The sequence below is a fragment of the Hypanus sabinus genome, chromosome 14, assembly GCF_030144855.1.
Source record: "Hypanus sabinus isolate sHypSab1 chromosome 14, sHypSab1.hap1, whole genome shotgun sequence".
Classification (NCBI taxonomy): Eukaryota; Metazoa; Chordata; class Chondrichthyes; order Myliobatiformes; family Dasyatidae; genus Hypanus; species Hypanus sabinus.
In genome coordinates this window covers 26750514-26777369 of record NC_082719.1, presented here as the reverse complement: position 1 = coordinate 26777369, position 26856 = coordinate 26750514, and the positions used below count along the sequence as shown (strand labels likewise).

The 26856-nt window shown below is 39.2% G+C and overlaps 1 protein-coding gene across 1 annotated transcript in view; it reads right to left on the bottom strand.

Moving 5' to 3' along the window:
• Positions 1-26856, bottom strand: part of cc2d2a (coiled-coil and C2 domain containing 2A) — a 148993-nt gene that overhangs the window by 5810 nt on the left and 116327 nt on the right. The window contains 12 exon segments of the mRNA XM_059988913.1: positions 1561-1619; positions 4531-4653; positions 8062-8196; positions 12303-12416; positions 13343-13432; positions 15669-15872; positions 20041-20217; positions 23108-23206; positions 23300-23396; positions 24229-24338; positions 25452-25557; positions 26083-26250. Of these exon segments, the coding sequence (XP_059844896.1) occupies positions 1561-1619; positions 4531-4653; positions 8062-8196; positions 12303-12416; positions 13343-13432; positions 15669-15872; positions 20041-20217; positions 23108-23206; positions 23300-23396; positions 24229-24338; positions 25452-25557; positions 26083-26250 (1482 nt within the window).

The following is a 26856-nucleotide window of genomic DNA, read 5'->3' as shown; positions in this document are numbered from 1 at the left end:
ATTGCATAATTACTCACCCCTTCAAGTCAGCATTTAGTAGACACACCTTTGTCAGCAATTACAGCCTTGAGTCTGTTTGGATAGGTCTCTATCAGCTTTGCACATCTGGACACTGCAATTTTATCCATATTCTTCTTTACACAACTGTTCAAGCTCTGTCAGATTGCATCCAAATAGTGAGTGAAAGTCCTTTCCAAGTCCAGCCACAAATTCTCAGTTGGTTTGAGGTTTGGACTCTGATTTGGCTACCCCAGGACATTAACTTTGTTGTTTTAAAGCCATTCCTGCATAGTTTTGTCTTTATGCTTGAGGGTCACGGTCTTGCTGGAAAACAAATCTTCTCCCAAGTCAGGATTTCTCTGTATTTTATTGCATTCATTTCACCCTCCACCTTCACAAGCCTTCCAGGATCTGCTGCAGTGAAGCATCCCCACAGCATGATGCAACCACCACCATGCTCCATGGTGGGAATGGGGTGTTTTTGATGATGTGCATAAGCCAAACATAGCGTTTTGTCTAATGGCCAAAAGGCTCAATTTTGGTTCATCAGACCATAGAAACTTCTGGCTGACTATAAAATCTCCCACATGCCTTCTGGCAAGCTCCAGCCAAGACTTTATGTGAGTGTTTTGCAACAGTGGCTTTCTCTTTGCCACTCTCCCATAAAGCTGTGACTGGTGAAACCCCTAGGTAACAGTTGTATGTGCAGTCTCTCCCATCTCAGCCACTGAAGCTTATAACTCCTGCAGAGTTGTTATAAATCTCTTGGTGGCCTTCCTCATGAGTCCCCTTCTTACATAGTCACTCAGTTTTTGAGGACGGTCTGCTCTGGGCAGATTTACAGCTGCACCATATTCTTTCCATTGCTTGATGATTGAATTAGCCGTACCTGAAGGGAAATTCAGTGACTTGGAAAGTTTCTTGTATCCATTTCCTGCCTTGTGCTTTTCAGTAACCTTTTTGTGGAGTTGCTTGGAGTGTTATTTTTCTTCATGGTGTAGTTTTTGCCAGGATATTGAATCACCAGCAGCTGGCCCTTCCAGATACAGATCTGTTTTTACTACAATCAATTGAAATACTCTGACTGTACACTGGTGATGTCCATTTAACTAATTAGTGACTTCCAAAACTAGCTGACTGCACCAATGACGATTTGGTGTGTCGTATTAAAGGGGATGCATGTAATGTAATCAATTATTTTATATTTGTAATTAATTTAGATCACCTTGTAGTGACCTGGTTTCACTTTAAGATGAAAGATTGTTTTTCTGTTGATTAGTATAAAAAAAAGTTAAAACACTGTGATTCAAAGTTGTAAAACAATAAAATATGAAAACTTTCAAGGAGGAGTGAATACTTCTTATAGGCACTGTAAGTAGTTACAGAGATCAATGTTATGAAATTATTGAAAATGCAAGTAATTTTCATCGATGTATTAAAACACTTAGACAACAGTCATGGTTTGAAATTATGCATTTTGTTAAGAAAATGCAAAAGACCTCTACATATAATGCAGAAAAATCAATAAAAACACAATTTCAGTTAACAAATAAGCATTACTTGTCCTGAAGTTCTACTGCAGCAACCTTGTCAGTATGGTGATACACCAACTCTTCTGGCTAAAAGACAGAACAAGTGAACAGAGAATCACAAAGCTGCTCGATAGCTGAGTGCACAGGTTAGATATCAAACATCTAATGCATGCGGCCCACTTTACACCACTGACCATGACATTCCTGTACTTAATGACTTTGCCAAATGCAGTACAACTGAAGATTAAAATCCTCAATCTGTGCCTCCTGTCTACAATGACAGCAGAGAGTGCTGAGAGTGATCATGGCCTGATGCTTTTGGGAAATTCCAAACTGAAAACGAGAAAATTCTGCAGATGCTGGAAATCCAGCAACATGTACAAAATGCTGGAGGAGCTCAGCAGGCTCCTATGACTATGGAACACCTATGGAAAAGGGTCCTGCTGAAGCGTCTCGTTTGGGTCCAAGACCCTTCCGCAGGACTGGAGAAAAAATGCTGAGGAGTAGATTTAAAAGGGAGGGGTGAGCGAAACACAAGATAATAGGTGAAAACTGAAGGGGGAGGGATGAAGTAAAGAACTGGGAAATTGATTGGTGAAAGAGGTACAGGGTTGGCCAAGGGAGAGTCTGATAGAAGAGGACAGAGGCCATGGAAGCAAGAAAAGGGAGAGGGGCACCAGAGGGAGCCGAAGGGTGGGCAAGGAGATAAGGTGAGAGAGGGAAAAGAGGATGCTCATGCTATCAGGTTGGAAGCTACCCAGATGGAATCCAAGGTGTTGTTCCCCCAACCTAAGTGTGGCCTCATCATGCTAGTGGGGAAGGCCATGGTGGACTTATCAGAATGGGAATGGGAAGTGAAATTAAAATGGGTGGCTACTGGGAGCTCCCGCTTTTTCTGGCATAGGTGGAGCATAGGTGCTCAGTGAAGTGGTCTCGCATTCTACGTCGGGTCTCATCGATATAAATGAGGCCACACCGGGAGCAGTGGACGCAGTAGATGACCCCAACAGACTCACAGGTGAAGTGTTGCCTCACCTGGAAGGACTGTTTAGGGTCCTAAATGGTAGAGAGGGAGGAGGTGTAGGGGCAGGTGTAGCACTTGTTCCACTTGCAAGGATGTGCCAGGAGGGAGGTCAGTGGGGAGGTACGAGTGCACAAAGGAGTTGCACAGGTAACGATCCCTGTGGAAAGCAGAAGGTGGGGAGGGGGAGGGAAAGATGTGTTTGGTGGTGGTATCCTGTCGAAGATAGTGGAAGTTTTGGAGAATTATGTGCCAGATGTGGAGGCTGGTGGGGTGGTAGATGAGGGTAAAAGGAACCCTATTCCTGGGAGGATGGGTGACAGCAGACGTGCGTGAAATGGAAGAGATGCAGTTGAGGACCGCGGTGATCATGGAGGGAGGGAAACCGCTATCTTTGAAAATGTAATATATCACTTTCGTTCTAGAATGAGAAGCCTCATCTTGAGAGCGGATATGGCAGAGATGGAGGAATTGAGAGAAGGTGATGACGTTCTTACAGGTAACAGGGTGGGAGGAAGTATAGTTCAGGTAGCTGTGAGAGTCCGAGGGTTTGTAATAGACACCAGTAGATAAGCTGTCTCCAGAGACAGAGAGAGAGTGAGGTTGAAAAAGAGGAGAGAGGTGTTGAAATAGACCAGGTAAATTTGAGGGCAGGGTGGAAGTTGGAGGCAAAGTGGATAAAGTTGATGAGTTCATCATGGGTGCAGGAAGCAGCACCAGTGCAGTTGTTGATGTAGTGTAGGAAAAGTGCGGGACGGTCACCAGTGTAGGCTTGGAACATAAACTATTCCATGTAGCCTACAAACAGGCAGGCACAGCTGGGGCCCATGCAAGTGCCCATGGCTAAACCTTTTGTTTGAAGGAAGTGCGAGGAGCCAAAGGAGAAATTATTTAAAGTGTAGACAACTTCTGCTAGGCGCAAGGGAGTGGTGGTGGAGGTGAACTGGTTGAGCCTGGTGTCCAGAAAGAAACAGAGAGCTTTGAGGCTCTCAAACTGAGATTACTTGGGAAAGTTGTGGCTTGAGGAACAGCATCATCAAATGCACGCGACACTGATGACACCTGTCCATGCATGATTCCAGATGGGATGTGCCGAGTCTAATTGTCAAACTGATTTGAGGTGATCTAGAAATCATCATTATAAAGATATATTCTGGAAAAACATCAGCTATTTATTCAAACAATGCTGGAAAACAGGACAACATGTTCAAATTTCCAGGTAAATAATGTTTAACAAACATGATTGAGTAGAATTTCCATGCTTATGTATTCCTACACTTAAAACTTCCTGTTGTGGTCCTTCACCACCACCTGTTATTGACTCTCCATTTGCAGGAATTGATCTTTTTGTTTGTATTCCTGTCATCAAAACGCTTCACAATTTTACAGATCTCTATTAAATCCCTTTCTTTAATCCAGTGCAGTTTATCCTGGTATCTGTGCCTTCTTCTATCAATCTTCAACAGATGACATTATTCCTTCTACGTTCAAAACTGCACATGGTATCTAACTACAATCTAACCAGTATACAATATTATTTCATCTTTATTCCATAACTATACTATATGCTCTAATTTATGAAAGCCATGAATGTTATTTTTGTTGGCATCTTTTATCCACCTGCAATTACACTTTTGGAGGGTAAATCAACTGAACTCAGGCCATGCAGTCAGTACTTACAGTATCTTTGTCTATATAATCCAACTTTCCATTCACAAGTATACTTAAATAGTAATGAAGCTGAAAGATGTCAGCTCATACTCTTGATTGGCACCCCACTTTCACACCAGCTACTCTACTTTATCCTACCATCCTTTTATCGGTTGAGTTGCAAACACTTCACCAATCAGAAAAAAATCAGCTTTAAAAAAAGCGTGCTAGCTCCTCCCCTCTGATGCAATGGTTGTTGCAATTGGAAAAATCAAGCTCTCAACCTCATTAAAAAGAAATAAAAATATATTCATTGCACCACTGTACCTGAACACTTGATAAGCCTGGGAAGGGAAAGCTTCGCGAAAAAAATGGCTTCCACATGTTTGACTTGCTAGTATCAAAATTTATTCTTGTAACCGTTTCATATTTCTGCATATTGAACCAGATCTAGAAAAACAATCATACATGAATTAACAAAGAAAAAAACCCATCTGTTTGAAAGTTCTGTGCATTTTTTTTAATGTTGGTAAACAAAAATGATATAAAGCACAAACTGATTAATTAGACTCTGAAGAAAGCCAAAGGCAGGATCACACCATTCAGGTTTCAAGTGGCAGGCAGGAGATGTTACTTGGAGCAGAAGATTTAAAAAGTGGTGCCTGTCAGAATTTCTTATTCAGTTGCAGGCAGTAGCAGGAACCTAAAAGAAGACTGTGTTAAGGAGGTGGAGCTGGATGACCTAATGACCATTAGGGAGACAGAGGGGTTGATTGACAAGAGTTACAGGGAGGTTTGCCACTCCCAAGCTGCAGGATGTAGGTAACTGGGTGACTGTCGGAAGAGGGAGAACGGTCAGTGAAGGACATCCCCTGAGTCTGTTCCCCTCTATCACAAGTTGTGTTAGATACCGTTGGGGTTGGCAACCTGGCAAAGGAAAGCCACAGCAGTCAGTTCTCCAGCATTGGGTCTGAAGCTGTAGCTCAGAAGGGAAGGATGAGCAGCAGTAACAGGGAAATCAGTGGATAGGGGGACTGACTGGAGATTCTGTGGATGAGAATGAGACTCCCAGATGGTAATGTTGCCACCCAGCTGCCAGGGTCAGAAAGGTCTCAGATCAAGTCCACAGTATTGTTAAGGGTGGGAGGTTGGTGAGCAATCAAAGGTTGTGGTCCACATATAGTCCACAATAACATAGGCAGGAGAGTTGATGAGTTTATGCAAAGTGAGTTCAGTGAGTGAAAGTACAGGACCTCAAGGGTGGTGATCTCAGGATTGCTACCACTGTCACATTGCACTGAGGCTAGAAACAGGAAGAGTAAATACTGTTTAACATGTGGCTAAGAAGAAGGTGCAGAAGGGAAGGCTTCATTTTTTAATCATTGGGCTGTGTTCGAGGGAAGGTGGGACCTGTGCAAATGGGATGGCTTGTACCTGATCCGAAGAGGGACCAATATTGCTAGCGTTTTTCCACGGGTTTAGAGTTGATGTGGGGTGAAAACCAGAGAGGCAGGTCAGTAAGTGGAATGGCTGTGGGGAAATCAGATATTTACTACACACAAAGACTGAAACTGAAAGGCTGAGCATGTTGGAACTAATGTCCTGAGCTGAGAAATTTCAATGCCAGGAGTATTCCAAGTAAGACAGAACTTAGAGAATGGACAAGCATGAGGATCTATGATGTTTTAGCCGTTAGTGAGTCATGGTTGTGGGAGAGGCAGGACTGGCAGCTGAATATTCTGGGGTTTTGTTGTCTTAGACATGATGGGGGGGGGGGGGTGGTGCTTTGGCATTATTTATCAGGCAAGTTGTCAGAGCAGTGCTCAGAGAGGACATACTGCAGGGCCTGTCTATTGAAGTAATATGGGTGGAACTGAGCAATATGAAAGGGATGACCATGTTAACAGGTGTATATATTCAACCTCCCAAAAGATAGTGAAATTTAGAGGAGCAAATTTATAGGGAGCGAGCAGACAGTTGCAAGCAAAAGAAGATTGTGACAGTAGGTGATTTTAGCTTTCCGGACACTGACTAGGACTTCCATGCTGTAGAAGGACTGGATGGGATAGAATTTGTCAAATATGTTCAGGAAAGTTTCCTTAATCGATCTGTAAAGGTCCCACCTAGAGTGGTTGTGATACTCTATCTCCTCTTAAGGGATGAGACAGGGCAGGTGACAGAGAGTGTATTGGGGAACTCGTTGAACGTAGTGATCATAATTCCATTAGTTTCAAGATTATTATGGAAAAGGATGGGCCTCGTGCTCTGGCATAAGATTGCAAACTGGAGAAAGGCCAATTTTGATGGCATCAGAATAGACCTGGCAGGTTGTCTTCCAGCAAAGGGATGCTTGGTAAGTGAGAGGGCTTCAACAGTGAAACAGAGAGTACAGAATCTCTATGTTCCTGTTGGAATAAAAGGCAAGGCTAGCAGGTTTAGGAATGTTGGTTTTCGAGGGATAATTGAGGCCCTGGTTAAGGAGGAGGATACATTAAGGGCAAAAGGATGGCAAAGAATAAAAGTAATCCTCTTAATGACCAAACATCAGAGTGGTCATCTATTTATGGAGCCAAAAGAAATGAGGAAAATTGTGTATGTTGTCTTCATGGAAATTAGCAAGACCTTCGAAAAGTCTTCTGTGGGAAGCTGGTCCAGAAGGTTGGCATCCAGAATGAAGCAATAAATTGGATTTAGCATTGACTCAGTGGGAAAAGATAGAGTAGCATAGATGGTTGTTTTTCTAACTGGAGGCCTGTGCGTGGTGGTGTGCCGCAGAGATTGGTGTTGGATCTGTTGTTATTTATCATCTACAGTAATGATTTTAGATGATAATGCGGTAGATTGAATCGGCAAATTAGCAGATAACACAAAGATTAGAGGCACAGTGAACAGCAAGGAAGGCTATCAAAACTTGCAACACAATCTGGACCAGCTGGAAACATGGGCTGAAAAATACCAGGTGGAATTAATGCAGACAATTGTGAGGTGTTGCACATTGTGGGGAGAAATCAGGGTAAGACTTACACAGTGAGTGGTAGGGCAATGAAGAGTGAGATAGAACAGAGGGATCTGGGAACACAAATCCATAATTCCTTGAAAGTGGCATCACAAATACAGTAGATAGGGCCATAAAGAAAGCTTCTGGCACATTAGCCTTTATAAAACAAAGTATTAAATACAAGAGTTGGAATGCTATGCTGAAGGTGTATAATACGTCAATGAGGCTGAATTTGGAGTATTGCATGCAGTTCTGGTCACTGACCTACAGGAAAGATATCAATACACTCGAAAGAGTGCAGCAAAAATTTGTAAGGATGTTGCATGATTTGAGGACCAGACCGATAGGGAAAGGTTGAATATGATGGGAGATCTTAGGCTGGTAAACAAAATTATGAGGGACATAGACAGGGTAAATCCATGCAAGCTTTTCCCCCTGAAGTTGGGGGGAGACCAGAACTAGAGGGTGATGTAAATGTGGAACAAAGAGTCAGCAGAAGAGGTTGACGTGGATTCAACTGCAGCTTTTAAGAGAAGTTTGAATAGGTACCCGGACAGCGGGGTATCAAGAGCTATGGGCTGGGTGCAGGTAGAAGGGACTAGGCAGGAAAACAGGTCGGTGTGGACTACATGTACTAGTGGTTTTCTGTGCATAAGTGCCCCATGACTCCACGTAGTTGATGGCAATCAACAGTGTTTTTAAAAAGCTGCAGTTTAATTGAGAAACAAAATTTAAAGTAAACAAATTTGATCAGTGAGCTAAATAAATAAAGACCAATCTAACCTAGTCAAGTATTTTGGATTTGGATATGAGTAACGATTTCACTCTCATTTTCAGCAATGAGCTACAGTGAAACTTACATTGTCGGCACTAATCAAGCAGGTGACACTCTGTAAAGGACAGAATGCATCAAATTGTCCGTAGTAATGTCCAGTAGTAGAGTTCCAGATTACATATTGGTTCTGGTCAAAGGTCAGAACATACGCCGTTGGACCCTGAAAATAAATTTGAGCAGTATTTCTTAGCAAAAGAGAATTAAGTGAGAAAATAATTGATCATGAGTTCGCAATTAGGGAGTGCTTAAATAAAGAAGACAATAGGAAACGATTTATCTTCCCCACTGCCCTTGTCTGCTCTGCCAATCAATATCAAGGATGAGTTGTGTGCAGGAAATAATAGCATATCTCAGATATGTTTTTTTGCACACAACTCATATTCCATTAACATTTCAAAATTTATTGATATAGCTCTTGACTATAGTCGGTGACCTGGCCATCACAACTCTTTTTTCTTGGGGAGATAATTTCAAAGATTCTCTACCATCTGTTTGAATTTCCTCACCTGATCCCTTATTTTGATTTTATGTGAGGAAAAGTAATTAAATCTCCTTTCTACTCTGTCAAAGTGCTGTATGAATTGCATGTGTTTGAATTAGATTGTCACTTGTTCCTTTTTTATGATCTCTCCAACTAATTTGCCCGCCATCCCACCATTTGTTAAATGTGTGGAAGATGTATTGTCCTTTTTATGTTCTCAGTGAGTTTTCTGCCATCATCCTGGTAGTGGTCTATATTCCACATCAGGCAGGCACTGGAGGAGCTGATCACTGTAATCAGCAGGCACGAAACAACGCACCCGAATCCCTTCCCTATCATTGTGGGGCATTTCAACCAGGCCAGCTTGAAGAAGTCTCTGAACATCTACCACCAATATATCACGTGTGGATCCAGGAGTTATACTACCATCGAGATGGTATGTGAACCATGCCATTCCACATCCACACTTTGGAAAGTCCAATCACCTGGCCGTATTTCTACACCCAGCATATAGGCAAGGCGGAGACCAAAGACTGCAGCACCATTGGTGAGGACCAAGAAGGTATGGTCAAGGGAGGAGCAGCACCTATAGGACAACCATGAGTCAGTGGACTGAACGATATTCTTTGAATCTGAATGAACACGGCACAGTTGTCACTGACATCATCAAGACCTGTGTAGCTGTGCCTTTGAGAACATACTGGACATACCCAAACCAAATTCCGTGGATCAACCAGGAGATTCGTAGTCTCCTGCGAGTGAGATCTGTGGCATTCAAGACTAGTGATCTAGAACTATGCTAGAAGTCCATGTATGACATACAGAAGACTATTTGAAGAGCAAAAAAAAAATTCCAGTTGAGGTTAGTGATGGAATTGAATGCACATCAGCTCTGGCAGGAATTGCAGGCCATTACTTCCTACAAAGCAAAACCTAACATCAAAAATGGCCATGAGCTTTACAGCTTTTATGCCTGCTTTGAAAGAAAGAATAAAATTACATCTGTGGAACTACCTGCAGTATACGCTGACCCTGTGATCTCTGTCTCGGAGGCTGACATCAGAACATGTTTCAGGAGGGTAAACCCTTGCAAAGTGGCAGGCTGATGCTGGAACTGATAGGGCTTTGAAAACCTATGCCAACCTATGTGGACATGTTCAAGGACATCTCACTACTGCGGTTGGAGGTTCTGAACCATTTCAAAAGGGCAACAATCATACCAGTGTTGAAAAAGATCAGGGCAAGCCATCTCAATGACTATTGCCTAGTGGCACTCACAACTACTGTGATGAAGTACTTTGAGATGTTGGTCATGTTCACAATCAACTCCTCAGCATCAGTCAGAAAGGAATTGTTTGCAGACTTCAGAAAGAGGAAGTCATGGGAATACATACCAGTCCTAATCAAGGGATTACCTGTGGAAAGGGTGAGCAGTTTCAAGTTCCAGGGTGTCAACATCCTTGAAGGTCTAACCTGGACCCAACATACTGATGCGATTACGAAGAAGGCATGACAGTGCCTATATTTCATGAGGAGACTTGGTAAGTCACCAAAAACACTTGCAAGTACCATGGAGAGCATTCTAACAGGTTGCATCACCACCTGGTATGGAGGGGCCATTAGACAGGAACAAAAAATACCTGCAGAAAGTTATAAACTTAGCCAGCTCCATCATGAGCTCTAGCCTAACCAGCATCGAGGATACCTTCAAAAGGTGATGCTTCAAAAAGGTATCATCCATTATTAAGGACCTCCATCACCCAGGACATGCTCTCTTTTCATTGCTACCTTCAAGGAGGAGATACAGGAGCCTGAAGACACACACTCAACTTTTTAGGAGCAGCTTCTTCCTCTCCACCATCAGATTTCTGAATGGACAATGAACACTACCTCACTATTGTTTTCATCTCTTTTTGTACTAAGTATTTAATTTCACTTCTTAATAAAATACTATAAATTACAAAAACATATAAAGTATTACAATGTACTGCTGCCACAAAACAACAAATTTCATGACATATGCCAGTGATATAAAATCTGATACTGGAACTGTCAGTGAGTATTTTAACACTGAGATTCAACCTATTTATCTTACACAAATGCTGACATAGGAAGAATGATTTTGGACAGGGAGGAGTGAAGGAATAGGCATAAATTCTCATAGGAGTCACCTTTAGGAAATGTTCTGCTTCTTCAGCAGAGATCAGCCGACAATTTGAGCTGGGAATCAAAAGGACTTTCCTGGATTATGTGTTTCCGCTTGATACCACAAGTAAGAACAAATTTAACCAAATGACAAAATACAAGTATAGGCAAATAAATTGTGCAGACTATGCAGTTCTTTCATGTTGGTCCCCTTTGAGTTTGGTCACTGTTAGGGGTTCAGGATTTATGGAAATATGTGGATATAAAAAGTATTATTTCAAACGAGCTCCCATCTTCAGCAAAACAGGTTCTAATGGGCAGCACAGTAGTGTAGTGGTTAGCACAATGCTTTACAGTACAGGTGACCCAGGATCAAATCACTGTACGAGAGGCTTTCCTCTGGGTGCTCTGGCTTCCTACCATGGTCCAGAGACATACTGGTTGGTAGGGTAACCGGCCATTGTAAACTATTCGATGATTGCTGGGAGGTGGGGCTCAAAGGGCCAGAAAGGTCTCTCAATAAATAATATACAAACAGTAGTAAGTATGAAATTATCGACAGCTTAATGATGAAATATTACAGTCTACAGAGCTCTGTAGGTCAACAGCTGGAGGTAAGGGTTGCAAGTTGATATGAATGAATCATCCAAACATAAATCAATGGGACTGTGACAATTGGCATACTCCACACTAGGCTTCAGACACTTTATCGACATGTTGTAATTTTGCTCATTAAGCACTGTCATTTGCATATTTGTTCCATCCGTTAATAATTGGGTTATTAGTGTACCCAATCCTAAGTTTGGGCATCTGGACTCTCTGCCCACAGGAATTTTTACACTATCCTTGTGGATTACTTTATCACAAAAGAGATGTCTGAACACTGAGGGGTGTGTTCTCAGTTACAGTGTGCTCGAACTGTAAATCTTTAATTCAATGGAACATTTTATCAGACTCAAAATATCAAATGTCGTTGTAGTTATTGAATTTGTACTGAATCACTAGATAATAGTATTTTTGTTAGGAGTTAAAAAATTTGATGCTCTTTGAGTTTGGTGAGCCTCTACTGAGAGGGGCAACAAGACAATGCCAGTGAACAAAACTTTATATTTTTCAGCTTCAGTCAGTTAACAGTCACAATAATCATTATTGATTTGTATCTTGTTCAATGTATACATCATAGAGTTTTAGCAGTCTTACAAAAATAAAAAAAAAATGCCAATTTCTTATTTGAAATTTTCATTTCAAATAATCTTCAGGGGTTCTAGTTGTGAGACCAAGACAGGTGTTCCCATCTGTGGTCCACGGACCTCTTGCTTAATGGTCCATGCCATAAAAAAGGTTGGGAACCCTTGGACTAGGTGTTCCTGATGGATATTAAAGGCCAGTCTCTAAAGATTAGCTTTGTCACACATCAAACCATATCCCCCACCATTGAAACCAGTCCTCTCCATCAACATTCAAAATAATTAATCTATTTAACCAACATAAGCCTCTGTTCATGATTTAATTAATTTGATATTACAATGTAAACTATAGCAATCATTACTTTAGGCAATTATTAAATACTCTGATTGAAGGACTCATTTCTCTGTGGAAAATCTACAAAACATGGTGAAGAGGAATAAGCTGCATTTTACCTCTGGAATGGCTGTCCCTATCAACAGCCAAGCTTTCTTTCCCAGTGCAAGGAAATAGTTACAGAGAAGAACTGCATGTTCCTCCTCATCACCAGCAAGCAAGCTCAGGAATTGCTGTTTTAATTGAAAAAAGATAAATGTTAGAGTTTGAAAGAGACTATTTAATCACTATGATTACAAAATGCATCACAACTGACTGTACAGCTGCACAGTGTTGACTAACCTGTGTCACTAGAACTGGTATTCTATATTGCAATTGGATTGTATTTAAATACAAAACTCAAGCCTTAAAAAAAAGACAAGATCTACAATGGGCCAGAATTCAGCCTATTAAACAGCAATCAATACCTTTAAGGCCAACCGCTGCGATAGGTGCTGAGTAAATACACATGATTTTCTGACGATTGGCTAATACTTCAAAATAACAGGAAAAAATGGAAAAAAACAGAATTTGTTGCGTAATATCATGTGCACTGCACTTCACCAAGTCTTGAGCAGTACTTCTATAAACCAACATGCTTCCCACGCACAAGAACAAATCTATAAACTTTGCCCATGGGTGTTTGATACGTCAATCTTTGAAAAGTTCAGTGCGTGGGCTGTAGACCTATTTTCTGAAATTTGTCTCCATCAAAATTTTGATGCTGAGGAATGGAAAATGTCTTTTTCTAGCAGCTGAGGCTTTTCACTGAGGATTCTACTTTATGCAAAATTACATGTCACAGTCCATCCTACACAGCTTAACCTTACACCACATCTCGCAAGGGCCTTTATTTTTTATATTAACATTCAATGCAATAATGTCACAATTGTACTTATACAGAACGGCAACAGAAACATGCCAGAATCATTTCGGAGACAACTAAGTGTGTTAAAATGGGGATGTGCAATACAGTCTGTCACTAGTTGGAATTTATACCCAATGGAACCCACAGTTTGTTTATTTTCTCCAACAACACTACTCTTTATAAATATATACAATGGTAAATCAAGAACACAAAAATCGATAAGCAGAACAATGAAGATATAAAACTGCTTACATCTGAAGTGCACCAGAGGTCACAGACACCAGCAAAGGATATACTGTCCGGTAGGAAGGGGACCAGAGAAACATAACGAGCCACCAGCTCCTAAAACACGTGGGCAGATAAGATCAAGTAGCGTTAATTTCCTGACACAGATCAGAATGTGAACCATTTGTGTTATGAGATAATGAAAATACAGTAGATTCCAGTTTATTGAACCATTGGTTAAATCAGGACAGCTGCTTATCTGGGACTCTCTGGCATGTAATTGGAATAGGAGATTGTTGCTGGACTGTTTCTAACTAATATCAATTACGTGTGCCCATTAGATACTATGCCATGCTTACAGCAAACTGTTTTTAACTGGTGTCAATTGCGTGTGTTTGTGTTTAAAAAACAGTGATTTTTCTCACTGATAGTTGGCGAGAAATAAGCTGTAAAACAATTCAGAGCTGGTTTGCTCACTGCAGTTTCAAGCATTCCTGCCTGGAGGTTCCAGGAAATGGTCGGAGTGAAAATGAAACAAGTTGGGAACTACAAAGAATTGTAAGGTATTGGTAATCACCTTGAATATTACAATGAAAATGAATGCAACCTTTGAAAGTATTGTATGAAGGCAGTCCATTTTCTGAACTAGGTGGATGCACTGATTTTGTTCATTTACAGTCAGTCAAAAGAACACAGCAGCGAACACTGGATTGAACTTCTCGGTCGATAACTGTTAGGAAACTAACACACAGATTTCTCGTACTGTAGTTACACTGGTAGTGTTCTAATTTGTTCTATATTTCCTGTAGACACATAATTTGTTACTCAGTTAAACAGTAGTTTGTCTTTCTTATACCTTTCTAACTATTTCATTGAAACTTGGGCTAACTGGAGCAGTCACTTAATTGGGCCAAAGTGTACTGGTCCCGATGTATCCCAGTTAACAGGAATGCACTGTATGATCATTGAATGTAGAACAATACAGCACAGAAACAAACCCCTCACGTTGATCATCTGCACTGATCCCACTTCTCAACACTTTGGAAATGAACCGTACAGCTGAGGCACAGGCCCACGATGCCAAATTAAACCAAATCCCGTCTGCCTGCTCATAGTTCATAGCCCTCCGTTCCTTGCACATCCAGGTGCCCACCTAATAGCCTCTTAAGTATTGTCCAATTAGGGATAGTCAACATAGCTTTGAGAGGGGCAGGTCATGCCTCATGAACTTGACGCTTGAGCTTCAATTAGAAATTAACATTAAAATGTGCATTACTGAAGGATATAACAAAAGAAGGACTCAGTGCAAAGTGCTAATATAATTTAAAGTTAATTGTTGAAGCCATGTCAAGCTGCCTCACAATAATCCAAATGCCGACATTTTATAATTAAGCAGCTTTTCTCAGTAATGTCAAGTGCGGTCTTAGAATTTTCTTACTGTTATTAAGAGAATCCTATTTAGTGGTAAATAAAGGATTTATTAAATAGTGGGCAAGAAAAGAAAGAGAAGGAAACAAACTCTAGTAAAATTTTTGCCACATTTATAAATGCTATAAATGTTGTTGGACAAACACCACAGCCGATAACAGAGTGATCATTGCTCATTCAAATTCCTGCATTAAACTGAAAGATCCCCATTTCTCCTCTCCTCTGACATTGTCACCCCTGAACCCAGAAATGAGTACTAATACTTATCATGACGGACTTGAAACACTGATATTTCTTCATCAGATCAGAGAGATAAAGCATAAAATTCAAGAGGAACATTGATGGCTTGAAAATTGTCAATATCGCTAGTAAAAAAATATCACTCTACTAGCATAGAGAATCAATGAACAGCAATCATCAACTGGAACCATTAAGAGAAAATATGGCTGGAACGTTATGGAAATCTTTTGAATGGAGGGGTCGAGGACAAAGAATAACTTTTTCTTTAAAAAGGAAGTTTGGACAATCATTTCAGATGGAAACTTAATCAGGACAATATGGAGTGAAGGGGACAGTTTGTTCCAGCAAAAAGACAGCACAGAAATGTGAGCCGAATCACCTCCATTTTTGCTGAGAGTTCCTCTGACTTGAGAGGTGATAATCATAACTGAATTATATATTAATTTTAATTTCTATACGCCCACAACATAGCAAAAAGACCCCAATATGGTACAGAAAGCATCATTAAATCATCTTAGGTACAAAATGTAGAGATGTTTCTGTTGAAACCTACTTGACATTCCTTTGACACATTCACTCATATGGCAAAATATGGTAACTACTTCTATGAAGAATATTTTAAATGATGCCTGGCAACTCTCATCTGCTTTAATATTAGGTGCTGCATAAAATGTAAAAGACTCACTATTGTGGCCTCAGGATTATGAGGAAACACATCCAGCAGCTCCTGGGGTGGAAATAATGGTTTAATGAACCTCGTAACAAAAACCATCTTGCCAGTGAGATCAGTAACAGTTGTAATACATCGACGATTTGGGAACTTCTTTGTGACTTCCTTCTGGAACTTGTCTGCCCTTTCCAGAAGTTTCTCATCCTCCTGTGTCTCAAACTGAAAATTTCAGAAAAGTCAGAATGTTTCAGTTAGCATGAGCTATTTTTTTACGTCAGCTGTTGAATGCGCATCTGAACTAGCAAAATGTCAGAAGAACCAGTCATATAGGAATGATAAAAGAAAAATCAATCTTTCACTGCAGATTTTTTAAATCATTAAACTAATTTCTTATACTTTTTTCAACATATGTACTGTTCAATACCCTTGGACAAAATACAGGTTTGGACAACATTTGATAATAATCAATTGAGGTATTTGATTCTTTGCTGGAGTATTGAAGATATTAACAGTAGATGATCAAACAAGTCTGCATGGCAAGAATTACTTTACCTTTTTCAGAATCTCAGTCATCTGCAACGAAGCAGAAAAAGTAAGAGAGAAAAAATAAAGACAGACATGAGATGCAAGGAGAAGAAAGTTCATAGGGGTCCAGAGTACAATTATGAGTTCTGAACAAAGATGGGAACAAAATTCCATATGAAAGGCAAATACACAGACAAATAAAAAGACACTTTGGACATTTCATAACTCTAGAACATATAGGTAATAGTGATTTGCTAATCATTTTCAATAGTTGAATAATCATGTGCACAGCACATCTCCAAACATGTACTACTGCATAAAACACCTCAAGGCAGCGTAACACTGAAAAATCCTACTTCACAAATTATACCCACAATAATTTTTTAAATCTTACTTTTATTAATGCTCTTTTCCAACTTTGTAGTCAATGAAATGAAATCAATGTTGTGACATTGTTGCAATATGGTACTAATTTAAATTACACTCTTGTCAGGACAATGGAAGAAATCCCTTTTTATTTAGTTGAATGCTGCGATAGGAGCCTTTATCTACCTGATATGGAAGACTGGAACTTGGCTTATCACCTCCTGTACAGAACAATATCTCTGACAATGAAACTCTCTGACAGATCTTCACTACAATGGCAGACATATACTATTAAGTTTAAAGGTCCAAGCCCAAATCTGTCTGTTGGAAACATCAATGACCAGTGAAATAAATTCACCAACAATTGCAAAAAATCTTCAAATTATTGCATATAGCATAATGTATATTCATCGCAGACATGTCTTCAATATATTTGTCTATTAAATGAGAATGCCAAATCATTCTCTCCCTACCTCCAACATATTGGTGAATTGTGATGTACAATGCTGAAAAAAGAATAGGGTGACCTGGATTGTTCTGCCTCCCACCATTTTGCTTACCCACTTACACTGTTGGAAGAGCCTCCCAGAACACAGGAGATTACCCTGACTTTTGCAGATGCTCCTCTTCAGTAAGCTCCTACTATGGGAACTGTACAACATGAAGAGCTCACCAGATCTGGCACAGAAAATTTATGGCATGAAGTACATACTAATTGTACAAATTATTGTTACACTGGGATAAAAAAGAAATTCATATTTTGATAAATCAACTTTAATAAATGCCTTTCTTTTCTTACTTCATGCTAATATCCATACATGAAGCCTACTCTGTAATACGGCAACTGATCCGCAAAATTAGCTGTGCAGTCAGACTCCCAAGTGCTTCCCCTGTCCTGATCTTCTCTTAGCTCCATGTTCCTCAATTCAATCATATACTAAATTGCTTTTGTGTGACTGAATTTTACTGATACTTTAAATATGCTTGTTATCTGACAGTGTATGTGCCTTGTGCTATGTGTGACTGTTGGTACTGTGTTTTACACCTTGGCTTCGGAGTAGTGCTATTTTGTTTGGCTGTATTCATGGATATTTATGTATGGTTGACTGATAATTAAACTTGAACTTGTACCTTAACTATTCCTGAAATCTGGCAAAGAAGTTAATTCATTTAGACCCTCGCTCAAAAGAATCTGAAATACATCTCAGTTATACATCTCAATATATATCAGTTTTCCTTTCCAGAATAGTTATTTGACCTTGAATGTCAAACCAAAAACAATAACAGAAGATATTTTGGGTTCTGAAAATTAAGTGAATAATTATTTAAAATACAGTGCAGATTTGGAGCTGGTTTATGTTTTATCTGGTATAAAGTTTGTAGAATTAAAGAGTTTTATTTTGTGCTGTTATTATTTAGTTTGGTATTCAAATTGATGTAACTTTTGGTTTTTCATATGCAATGAGGATTTTTGCATCATGCTCTCCTCCTCACTCTGCTTCTAAATCTTTCTATCTCTTATGAGCAATTTGTTATCCATCTACCTTTTGTTCTTTTTTAACTCATTATGACTGCTCTTTAATTGGCCTGATTACATTTCTATGTGAGGATAAATTCAACATTCACGTTGTGGGGACTAATGTAAAGCTGTTCTTCAGGATTTATGTTTATGACTGTTAATACCTGAAACATTGCATTGAGACAGGGCTTGGAGTGTTGTGTACCTTCCTTACAATAAAGGCTTATTCTTGAAATGGAGAGGGGGAGGTGGGGTTGAAAGTAAAAGGGACAGATAGTGAAGGAAATGTCAGAGAGTGAAGGGGACAGAGGGTACAGCAAGTGATGAGGAGGGCAAGAGATGGTGGCGGGGGGGAATAGAGAGGGAGAGAAAGAAACTGACTGAGGAAGAGAAATCACGGAGTTATTGAATATTGGGACAGATTGGGGATGGGAGTGTGCTCAGGTTAGGTACGTGGTATGCTGTTGGGAGCATTGCAGAGTTTTTTTGTTCCACAGAGGACGCTGGGTTTGTGAACAATTTCAATAGTTTCTACATTGCTTGATCTGGTTTTACCAGATCTGGATTTGGACGGTGAGGTGAGCTTTGAATCAGAAATGATTAAACCTGATCTAATTATAGACAACAAGCTAAATGATTAAGCTAAGCTCTATACTTCAATAATTAATTTACAAATGAGAAGGAAAACTAATGCTGCTGCAAAAAAAAAGGGCTTTAGAAGAACTTTTATTCATTTCAGTTTACTCCTGGTTTCTAAAAGAAGTTGTGCATTATTCGATCTCATTTAATGGTGACGTGACCCTAATGAAACAGAATGAGGTGCTTCAAGGAACAATTCTCCTTTAATGTGTGTTGAGACAAATGTTCTGTCCTCCAGTCTTGCAATGTAAAGCAATCCTGTGGAAAGGGCAGAGGAATGATCTACTGAAGTTTGTCATAAACAGACACAAATCTCTGTGAGAGGTCGCCTCAAGGCATGAGACAATGTGGCAAGCATGTCCCTGTCCACAGTTGCTTTGGGTTTTATAATCTCCTTTGTCCCTAATATTTTCTTGTTCCAAAACACTATAACTGCTTATTAACCTTGGATCAAAAAAAAAAGATCGAGTTAATTCCAGTTTTAAATCTGGCACTCAATCAACTTGTAGGCTATATATTGTATTGAGGAAAAAGAAATGAGATCACGCGCAGAACCACTGTCCCTCAAATCATCATCACCTTTCTTCTAAGGCTTGAAATTACATTTTGTCTCAGTTTAATCATCTTGTCTCTTACCATCAATTATTATGTCTCAGCACACAGCTTTAAAAGCTTCACTGAAAGAAAGAAACTTTCCCTCTGGCGGCCAACCATTTTTGCAATTAGTTTAGGACTTTTGGAAAAATAAAATGAAAAGAAAATCACACTCAGTGTATATTTTCCTTAGAGAGGCTCAGTGTACATTTTCCTGAGGCGCAAGGACATGACTATTACAATGTTTTCTTTAGTCTCTCCCTTGCTTCTGTGATGTATTATTTAACACCCCCCATCAAATAAGTTGTAGAAGCTTTTTGACCACATTCTCCAATTCAGCACATCTGATTATTTAATCTAACCCCAGGTAAAATATTGTAAATTATTTCTCTTTGAGCTCATATTCTTTCCAGCCTGGATTAGGGTACAGAGCTTGAGGAACTCCAAGGAAAAATAAACTGTAAGTGCCACGAAAAGATATTGCATGAAGGTCCCAATTATAACCAACATCAAACTTGCACATTGCTCTCTTTTTTTTTAACTTGAGTGTCTGCAGAGTACACCAATTATAGTTTAAAAACAGCTCAACTCTTGAACTATTTTAACATCTCTGGAACACATATGCACTTAAACACTTTTATTTGACTTCAATTTGACATTGCAAATGGGAGACCTAACAAAATCTGACAAGGATGCTGAAGACAATCTTGATGGAAGGAATTTTAAATTTAGAATGTACACTACCTTTTCAATTACAGCTTCTCCAGGTACAAGATGAGGCTCAATGGTAATGAAGAGTGACAAATAAGACCCTTCACTTAAACTCCGAACTGCCTCCCATCCTCTTTCACTGGCTAGATTACGCTCTTTGCTGTACCCTAGAAGTACCGGGGGTGTATTAATTCTGAAGGTTCCATCAATCTGTAAAGCAAATCATTTTATTACTTGCCAAAAAAATCTACTGCTAAATTGCCCAGTTATAAAATTAGGTTTGAAGAGAAAATATTGTTAATCTCTCAGGAAATTGTGCACAAACTCTCAACAAAGAGCAATGAGGTGAAAGAACAAGGTTGATTTTTAAACACATGAAATTCTGCAGATGCTGGAAATCTACAGCAACACACACAAAATGCTGGAGGAACTCAACAGGTCAGGCAGCATCTGTGGAAATAATTAACCAGTTGACGTTTCGGGCCAAGACCTTTCTTCAGGGCTGGGAAGGAAGTGGGAACATGCCAGTATAAAAAGGTGAGGGGGGAGAAGATGGGGGAGGATAGCTAGATGTTTATAAGTGAAGCTAGATGGATAGGAAAAGTATAAGGCTGGAAAGAAAGGATTCTGATAGGAGAGAAGAGTGGACCATAGGTGAAAGGGAAGGAGCAGGGGACTCAAGGGGAGGTGATAGGCAGGTGAGATGAAGAAAGAGGCCAGAATGGGGGATAGAAGAGGGGCGAGGGAAGGAAAAGTTTCTTCACTGGAAGGAGAAATCGATATTCATACCATCAGGATTATTAATTCCCTCTTCCTCCCCACTTTTTCTATTCCCTACCCTGGCCCCTTACCTCTTCCTCCTCCTTCCATCTTCTCTCCTATCGGATTTCTTTCTCTTCAGATCTTTACTTTTCTCAATCACCTCACCTCACCAATAAATTTCTAGCTATCCACACCCCCACCACACCTTTTTCTCGTTCTGGCGTCTTCCCCCTTACTTTCCAGTCCTGAAGAAGGGTCTCGGCCCGAAAAATTAACTGTTTATCCAAGGCTGATTGTTGGCATATTTTGAGGGAGGAAAGTTAGCCAAGACCTGGGGCAAAATCTACTTCTTTGAAAGGATTACATTTTAGTTTTGTTACATACCCTTGTCACATGACAGGTGTTGAAGCTATACTGGACTTGAGGTAATGACTTGTGATGGTGGAGTGATGTCATTTTCCCACCAGTAGAGGTCATGTGACAGGTTTTTTTGTTTTTGTGTTTTTTTTTTACAGGGTATAAAAGGAGGACCCCTCCCCATGAGGAGGGGCAGTTCATGGCTGGATTTGCCATGTTGACTTCATGCCACTGCGTGATTTAACGTTATGACGCAGTTTAGTTGAAAGATGAAGTCTTATCTAATGTCTAAAGTTTAAAAGGTCGTTGCCAGCAGTTTCTTTATAATACTGCTAGTTGAGAATCAGTGGAGAGTGAAGATCGGAGTTCGGGAGTTAAAAGATCGAGGAGAATCGATTTCGATGGTGAAACAGGTTCGACCTTGATTGATCCTCATTCGGAAGGAGTTCGTTGACTGTTCTCGTGTTAATCCCTGTGAAATAGCAGAAAGGATTGGGAACAGTTCTGTAAAGGAAAGGTCAGTGCCTCTAAGCTGTTCCATTTGTCCATCTACGTAAATTCTTCGTGGGAAAAGTTTGATTTGGGAACCGAAGCAACACGACGTGAAAGAGAATTTAAATCGTCTTAAAAAAGTCTCTCCCTTAAATGGACTGTGAGCATTTTGAACTTTTGCAATACTACTTTGAAGAACTGTTTTTGCAAAATCACTTTAAGAACTGCTTAAGCTTCATTGCTATAAGAACTGTTTAAGCTGCCGCACAGCAGCTGATTTCCGGTTACGTTGGTGATTTGTTTACTTTTGGGGGGTTTGTTTTCTGTGTTTAATAAATGTGTTGTTGATTATAAAAACCCCTGCCTAACTCATATATTTATTGTTGCTTGAATCCGTAACAGTTTAAAAAATCCTGTTGCACCCTGGGATCTTGGATTAACATTTGTTATAAGAATGGCACTTGACATTCATAAAAACAATATTACATGTGCACATGATCAGTACTGGAGTAAGAATAGGATTGATGGATTTCTGAATCTAATGCTGAAGGCTAAAGATCGCAGCAAATCCCCGTTCTGCAGATAGACTGGATTCAGGGTTCAGTATAGGGTTGAAACCTATGCGTTTGCATTGAGAGCTGCTGGCAAAGCCAGAGAACCAGGCGTACCATCAAAATGACTTGTATACTTAATTCTCCAGGAGCAGAAAAATGCCAGATTATGTAATCAGAAAAAAAATCCCATTCCTGACAATAGTTGCTTTTGCTTCTGAGGTAACAACAACATCTTAAATTCAGGGTCACTGAGATCAGCCTACGTTCCCAATGCTGGGAGAGTAACTGATTTCAGCATACTATATCCAGTCATTAAATACTTCAGGACATAGGCAAAGAGGACAAGAAGAAAAACCAGAGAGGACAAGAGTCGGTGACTTAAAGAATTTCAATCCTGATCTCTGCAAACTTCCTCCAGGGGTTATTTCCAAATTAACTAATTGTTAAGTCCAAAACACTCAACTAAGTCTGACAAGATTAATGTTTGTCCATGACTTGTTTTGCCGCAAGTTAATATAACTGCTATGGTTGATGTGAGACAATGTCAATGAACAACTGTGAGAGCAAAAGGGTTCCTAGAAGTGGGAGGCCCTACTCACTGTAAAAAGACAGTTATGCGTTATGAATAAATCAAGTATTACAGACAATTGGTGATATGAATTGAATGTGACTCATCTGAGAATTGGCTGTCACTCTATGATTTGCATTGCTGTCATCTGTAATTTCTAAATGTCACATGCAGTAGGACTGTGGCTGCCACATAAGTAGTATGTATTTGCAATATGTGATCACCTCACCTACTGCCTGAACTGTATTACACAATATACATAGAGTAGCTTTCAGCTACATCAAGTAACAACACATATTTCTGCCAAAGGTTTGCTTCTCAGCGTTTTAAAACTATCATTCAAGTAGAAAATAAAACAAACCCTTACCCGGGACTGGGAGTAGATGGTAGCAAATGGAATATGGACAGTACCCAACCAGTGTCTCTCAATACGGGTGTGAACTCCACTTCCACGTTCTCTTTCATCCTAGAGACACAGAATAGATTTTTGAAAATGTTTACACAGTGATGATTATACTGATTGGGATAATTTGGTTATATAAAAAAGAAACTTGATTACCTCTAGTACATCATAAACAACTTCATCAAAAACATTGATAAAAACTTCATCTGTATCAGACTGCAGACTGGGAGTACTATAATCCCCGTTTGGTGCTCTAGAATTAAAAAATAATTAAGTCAGGCACCCATCATCTTCAGATGTGGATTTACAGCTCTGTAATTATTATCATTTAATGACAATTCCCTAGGGAGCTGAGAAAGAACAATCCCTGAAAAAGCTGCTTTCAGTTATTAAGAGAAATCTATTCTGGTGAGTTATTGTGCTTGTCTGAAAGAGCCACCCATTTAGTCCCACTATTTTGCTCATTGTCCTTTTAGCTTCCGTCCAATCATTCACAAGTATACTTCTTTTTAGATATTACTTTAGAAAAGGTCCTCATATCAAAATATTCATATCTAATATTGGAAACATTGATAATGCAGACAATAAAAAAATCTAATCAATGTAATAATTAGATGACTTTCAACCTGGTAAACTGGCAAATGAATTAACAAGTTATCGAATGGCATGTTAAGTAATTTCAGTAGGCAGTTAAGAGGCAATCATATTATTATGGCACAGAGATCACTTAAAGGCCAGAAAGGAGAGAAATGAGAGATTCCCTTTCCTGAAATGCATCGGTTAAGGTTTACAATAATCCCCTCATTCATGATCACCAGCTTTTAATTCCAGAATATAATTAATCAATTGAATTTAAATTATTCAGCTGCCATGATGGAAAGTGAAACTGTGCCCCAGGACACGCTCAATCATTTGGATTGTAAGTCCTATTGTTACTACTATCCGACCTTATGACAACGGACCATTCATTTTTATCAGGTGAATGTTAGAAGGATGTAATATTTTCATTCTGCAAGGAAGAAAAATCAAATGGGCTGAAATGAACTTCTTCATCCAAATTTTTTAATGAATGTTTTATGAATTACCTGAATGGAAGTTCCAGTTCTTCATTCCAGTTAGGGTTTGGACCATCTAGAGTAGCAGTTCGACGAACTGTACGTTGGAATGAAACCTCCACAAAAGGATGCACTGTGACCTTTGACAAAATGTGTATCCCAATTATTTTAATTTTACTTTTATAACATCTTCCTGAGTTTTCACTTAATGTTCACACTCCATACTCATAAAAGCAACCACCATTCACAGCAGGGAAAATTAGAGGTGAGTGTCTCTTTAAAATAATTCAACTTTGATTAACGATGTGAGTTAAGTGAACTAGATCCCAGAAATACCTAGATTCACCTGTCAGGTGGTATCAAGTTGTATCTCTAAAGTACCTTCATTAAAATAAAATGTATAGATACACAAAACATTAGGGATATTACTGTCAGGCCCTGCAGGAGAAACCAAATGACTCAAATCCAAAGTGGTTTCTTGGTGTTATTACTTAGAGTTCAGAAGGCAGGACCTATACTCACTAAACCCTAATATAATTGCAAATACGAATTCTTTACCCAGGTTCTCTGCTCCTCATGACTAAACACCATTGAGTGTCTTCCGAATTGCTTGCTGTGCCCAAACTTACTTTGCTTAGAGTTTGTTGAGTGTTATGCACTTCTAAACTTGATGAGCAGATGTCAATGGACAGTATTTTCTGAAGACTTATTCACATTTATCCTGTTCCCATATTTCAAATATTGCCAATTTAATAGAACAGCTTGGCTAAGGGAATAGGTAACTTTCACTTCCTCTTAATGTAATGTATAATGATTTGGAGACATATCCAATAAAACATGATGTTAAATTTGGTTTCCGCAATGATAGTGATGTAGATTATTGGACAAATATTGGCTAAGATGCCAGGGATAATTTCTCCACTCTTCTTCAAAATAAACTCAACTTTTTAAGTTTATCAGATCGGAAGCATCTTCAGTCTGACTTGTCATTTAAAGGATGACATGACTGAGAAAATGGCTTACAGGTTATGGCAGTGTTCAGTTCCTATGAAATATTCACAACCCACACAGTTCCCAAGTTGGAAATGCAACCATGAAATGAGTTCCCAAATGGTAGAGGATACATGGCAGCTCACTAGCAGCTGGCAAATCTGTTCTGCCAGTCTCCCACCTACCTCTATTTATGTACCTTTATTTACTCTCTGGTCACAAACAGGTTACTATATGCCTTGTATTTCTTGATTGTTTCATACCTGGTCAGTAAACCACTCAGGGCTTTGAGAGGATGTCTGGGGTGGCTGAGAGCTTGAAAATGTTTCATTAATAGATCTAGCCGATCTGGAAGTTAGTGCTGGTTTACTGAAGGAAAAATAATAATTAAAAAAAACACATTTAAGAGGTATCTGCACAGGTACATTAATGAGGAAGGCATAGAGGGATATGGAATTAATCCAGTCAAGTGAGTTTACTATATATAATACTGACGTGGTGGATTGATGGGCCCATTTCTATACTACACTACTCTTACTTATTTGATTACCTTCTTTTTAATGGATTTCAAACATATTTTATGTTTTTCCCCTCAAGGAACATCAATTCAAATTGATGAAATGAGAAGTAACAATTATATTGGAGGGCCAATATAAAGGAACTTTATAAGATTGATTAAAATTATATTAGTAGCCTCAAAAAGAAAGCTGAATACTTTGTTAGTTATACATCATTTAATTAAACTTCAAATTTCCTGTGATATACTTCACTTAAGCTTTTACTATGTGAAGTAATGATAATTTATCCACCACTAATTATTGGCATGAAGGATTTTCAAAACAAAACATAAAATTACAAAGATGTCTAGAAACATCTCCCTTTGGAATCTCCTACCTTCCCATGGATTTACGTAATGGTATGTCATAGGCTCTGATAATGTTCACCAGAAGCTTAATATCGCCGTCAGAAAGGTTCTGTGCAGTGACCTTCTTTCTTTCTCTTCTTCGTGGTCTAAGTGGCCTTCTTGGTTCAGCCAGTTTGAACAGACTGACACCTAACACACTACAAAGGAAAGAAAACACTTTTAATATTCTCATGTTCTCACCAACTTTTTTTTTAAACCTCCAGGTAGGCTTTACTTTTCCCTGGACTAAAAACGACATGCAAGATCAAACAAATAAAATTTATTCCAATATTAATAATAATAGAAAACATGATTTTAATGTTAAAATAATCACACATAGTTAATATAAATCATCTAAAATAATATAGAAAGGAAATGATGAGAATAGCGTAACATACCGTGATTCACCAGAACTGTACAGAATATGCAGGAAATAAAGAGACAGCAAGATATATGAAAAGAAACCAACACTAAAGCAGAGAAAGACACAATAATTAGTGCAAAAGATAGTTGTTATAACCAGAGGCAAGTATCAAAAGTTTAAATTAGGTTTAAGATTTAATAAAGTAAGAATTAAGAAAGGGAATGTTTATTATGTTTTGAGAGTTTACTTAAACATTTCTTCTCAGTATGAAGTTGTAAAACTAATCACCATGGAAACATGGCGGTTAGCGCGATGCTATTAGAGCTTGGGGCATCAAAAGGTTGCAGTTCAATCCTGGTGTCCTCTGTATGTAGCCCATGGAATGTGAGGGGTTTTCTCC